This window comes from Pelophylax lessonae (assembly GCF_965119305.1).
Source record: "Pelophylax lessonae genome assembly, chromosome: 10".
Lineage (NCBI taxonomy): Eukaryota > Metazoa > Chordata > Amphibia > Anura > Ranidae > Pelophylax > Pelophylax lessonae.
The window spans coordinates 183780930-183785151 of NC_138777.1; the positions used below are offsets into that span (position 1 = coordinate 183780930).

Consider the following 4222-nt stretch of genomic DNA (forward strand, 5'->3'; position numbering starts at 1 on the left):
AGAGCAGGCACAGCAGCCCAGGGGGGCAGTTGTCATCGTGTCAAACAAAACTGCTAGAAAAAAATTCCTGGGTTTCAATTTGCTGGGTAAATAGAAGAGGAGAGGTGACAGTGGTTTAATTTTCTGCCCCTCTCAAAGTTCCGCCTGGGTCCAATGGAACCAGCGGGACCCATGGTAGGGCCAGCCCTGTAGGTACCTAATAAATGTAGTTACACATTAGTAGGAACACTATAAATACTTTCCAATGTTGAATTACATTTAAAGATATTCTAATTATATGAGATGCACCTGTATATATGATTACTATATACTGACCACACAATTTTTGGTTAGCGTTCACAGGCGCTATATAAGTACCTGCCATAAATAAATAGGAGAGGGAAAGCAGCTCCTTCTAATCTCTCTCTCCTGCCAGCTGTGCTGTAATCATCTTTGTGGTTTCGGAATGAAAAGGGAAATGAGATGACATAATAAATGGCTCCATCCAGTGTTCCTACAATGCCAGGCATGGATGAGTGGTGCCCAGGCAGGGAGAGTGTTAATGCTGGCCTCCCAGGCTGTATGGAGGGGAGAGGAGTGAGGAGGGAGGTGTGACACCACCAGTGCTGGGGATGAATGAGGATTGCAGCAGACATGGCACAGCCCTTTCCAGCCGCTGCAGCCACCGCTCAATGACAGCTCTGCCACCACCGCTGCCATCCCGTGCCCGTCTTCCACCGAGCGCACAGGGTTATTATGTGTGAATGATGCTGAGCGCCCCCTCCTCCTCTTCTAGCGCTGCTTGTGGCTCTATCAGGGATGTTATGTGCGTCACGACACGTCAGCCCCAGCATCTTCCTCCAGCTCTGGTCCACACTCAGCCCCTTCCATGTAGCGGGGAGACGGAGGAGAACGCTCGGAGCTGCCTGGGGTGTATGGACACCATGCCCACCCACCGCCACCTGCTACCCCGCAACTTCAGCTGCACCGCAGTGCTGTACGGAGAGAGCCCCGACAGCCCGGAGGACGAGGATGTCCCCGACGGAGAGGAGTCGGTGGAGAAGAACAAGGAGCCCAGCAAACCCGTCCCTCCCCGGGGCAGGGAGGTCAACATCGTCCCGCAGAGTCCGACTGCACGCCGGAGAGCCAAGTCTCTGCCCACCCCCGCGGAGCGGAGGCACCTGGAGGTGGTGGCCCCTAGGAAGAAGGAGGTGAGGTTTGCCGACTCTTTGGGACTGGAGCTCACTTCGGTCCGGCATTTCAGTAACGCGGAGATGCCCCGGGTTCCCTATCATGTGCTTGCCGGGCTGCGCTGCAGGGAAGCGTGCCCCGCAGGGGCTGAGCTCAGCACGCTCCTGCTCCGCCCATCCCTTGGCTCCACCCACCTAGAGCCGCTCTTTCCGAATCCAGTCAGCAAACCGGATTTCTTAGAGCTAGTTAAACAGCGGAGGGTCTGCTTGGAGACTTTATACACAGACCCCTTCAGCATCAGCGGAGAGCTAAGAGTCCTCAACCTGTCTTACGAGAAGGAGGTGGCGGTCAGGTACACCGTGGACTCCTGGAAGACCTCCAGCGAGGTGGCCGCTGGCTTCCAGCGGGGGTTTAGCGATAGGTACACGGACTGCTTCTCATTTAAAGTGCTTTGCCCCATGCTGTTGAACAAAGAAGGGATGCTGGAATTCGCCATCCGTTACCGGGTGTGCGGGGCCGAGTACTGGGACAACAACGACGGCGAAAATTACAAGGTCAAAAGTCACCGGGCCAAGGTCACTCCGCCTAAGGAGTTAGACAGCGCTTGGATCCACTTCATTTAGCGGCGCGCAGAGCAGAGGAAGGCTTAACGTCAACTGGCCTTCGGATTAGCGTCTCATGTATCACGGGCCTCCGGGGAAGGAGCCTCCCGTCACGTGTGAGGTCAATGAGGAGGATATTAAGGTTCCAATGAACTGTTGTACTGTAATAATTAGTCTAGTGAAACAAGGCATTCAATATTTGAAAATAGAAAGTTAAACACGTGGTTCTATTTATTTACGCGCAACAAGTGGAGTACTAGACTTGGTACCGCCACCCGGCACATGGCGAAGTATGGGGAGAAGAGAGAGTTCTGGGCGTCAAGGTCATAAATGCAATATATTTTTGAAGGAGACTATTTTTGAAATGCCACATTGCCTTTCAAGAGGAGAGTATAATGGCGGGCAACCATGGCTCAGGGGGTGTATAGGAAAGAAAAAATGATTTTCACTTGTGGCAACTCACATGAAGACTTTGTACAGAAGGACAGATGTTTGTCTCCGTTGTCTGTAATGGTCAAACCATGACCAGTTCTTTGTTGGGTGTCTACCATCCTTCTCAGCCGGTCTGGATCATCCTCAATCCAACAAATGCTCTACCAAGGGAAACCTGCCTACTGCTTTTATCTGGTTTCCTTCAAATCCTGCTTAAAGGACTCTTCGGTGTTTATTTCTGGTTTTAATGTCTCATAATGTGTATTAAGTTACTTCTTCAAGTGTTCTTTCGCTACAAGGATCTGAAGCAGCCATTTTCTGGGTTTTCCCCATATCCTGCTTGTCCATCTACTATTGCACTACCAAGGCAGGAGAATTAAAGTGTGTTGTGCTTGAGTACAGGCATACCCCGCTTTTAAAGGGGAGTTCCACCCATTTTTGGAACTTTAGATCTATGTAATCCCCTTTAGAATGGCTTTTACCAATGGAAACTTTTTTTTTTTTTTTTTTTGCTAGTAAATACCTTAATTTCTGCTTTATTCCTCCTCTCCTCACTTCCGGGTCCGATCGGCGATGACGTCATTCGGCGATTCGCAGTGTGTGCTGGGATGTATTCTATTCCAGAAATCTCGCAGGAGCTGAGCTGTACTGAGCCGTGCCTGCCCCGCCTCCTCTCATTGAGTTGTATTGTATGCAATGTATTCAGGCCGTTCTCTGCCCCGCCTCCGCCCCGCCTCCTCTCATTGAGTTGTATTGTATGCTATGTATTAAGGCCGTTCTCTGCCCCGCCTCCTCCCCGCCTCCTCTCATTGAGTTGTATTATATGCAATGTATTCAGCCCGTTCTCTGCCCCGCCTCCTCCCCGCCTCCTCTCATTGAGTTGTATTGTATGCTATGTATTAAGGCCGTTCTCTGCCCCGCCTCCTCCCCGCCTCCTCTCATTGAGTTGTATTGTATGCCATGTATTCAGGCCGTTCTCCGCCCCGCCTCCTCTCAGTGAGCGAGGACTGAAATCATTATATCCTTACTGAGCTCACTGAGAGGGGGCGGGGCGGAGGCGGGGCAGAGAACGGCTTGAATACATGGCATACAATACAACTCACAGAGGAGGCGGGGCAGGGGCGGGGCAGAGAACGGCCTTAATACATTGCATACAATACAACTCAATGAGAGGAGGCGGGGCGGAGGCGGGGCAGGCACGGCTCAGTACAGCTCAGCTCCTGCAAGATTTCTGGAATAGAATACATCCCAGCACACACTGCGAATTGCCGAATGACGTCATCGCCAATCGGACCCGGAAGTGAGGAGAGGAGGAATAAAGCAGAAATTAAGGTATTTACTAGAAAAAAAAAAAAAAGTTTCCATTGGTAAAAGCCGTTTTAAAGGGGATTACATAGATCTATGTATTCCAACCTATTAAAAATGGGTGGAACTCTGCTTTAAGTACACAATGGGACCAGAGCATGTATGTAAAACGAAAATGTACTTAAAGTGAAGCAATACCTTTTTTTCATTTCCTAGGCAAGCTGGCTGGCTACAAATAGGATATGTTGTAGTCCTGGGTTCCCTCACATTGCTCCCTAAGTTTGGTATCCCCGTCACTTATGGTTTGGGAGCAGTGCCATGTCAAGCTGACCAAGATTTCCCATAGACGCCAATGTTAAAAACTGGGAGTAATGCCATGCCAAGCTGACCAGGCTGTGTCCGTACTCGCGAGTGTACGTAAAGTGAGTGTACTTAAAACGGGGTATGCCTGTAATATGAATGGAGCTTGTTGAATCTCATGCACTTCATGCCTTACCCCAAGAAATGGCTGCTTTCACTGCGTGTAGCAGTTTAATAAGGGTCGGTCCATACAAAACTGATTTTTTTACATTTTTTTGGTGGATCGAAGGACTTATCGGCATCTTATATTTGCAGGTGGGTGACTACTCTTTACCTTAGTTCCCTGTCCACCCAACCAGCATGACCAAGGAGGGTTCACAGTACTTTTTTTTTTTTTTAATGTTTTTTTTTAC

General features: G+C 49.8%; 1 protein-coding gene across 1 annotated transcript; it reads left to right on the top strand.

The window, feature by feature from the left end:
* Positions 1-743: 743 nt before the first annotated feature.
* Positions 744-2544, top strand: LOC309565619 (protein phosphatase 1 regulatory subunit 3D-like; the record flags this gene model as incomplete). Its single annotated transcript, XM_082270574.1, has 1 exon — positions 744-2544. One exon carries the CDS (start codon positions 744-746, stop codon positions 1791-1793), a length of 1050 nt encoding a protein of 349 aa, XP_082126700.1. The 3' UTR covers positions 1794-2544.
* Positions 2545-4222: the final 1678 nt, after the last annotated feature.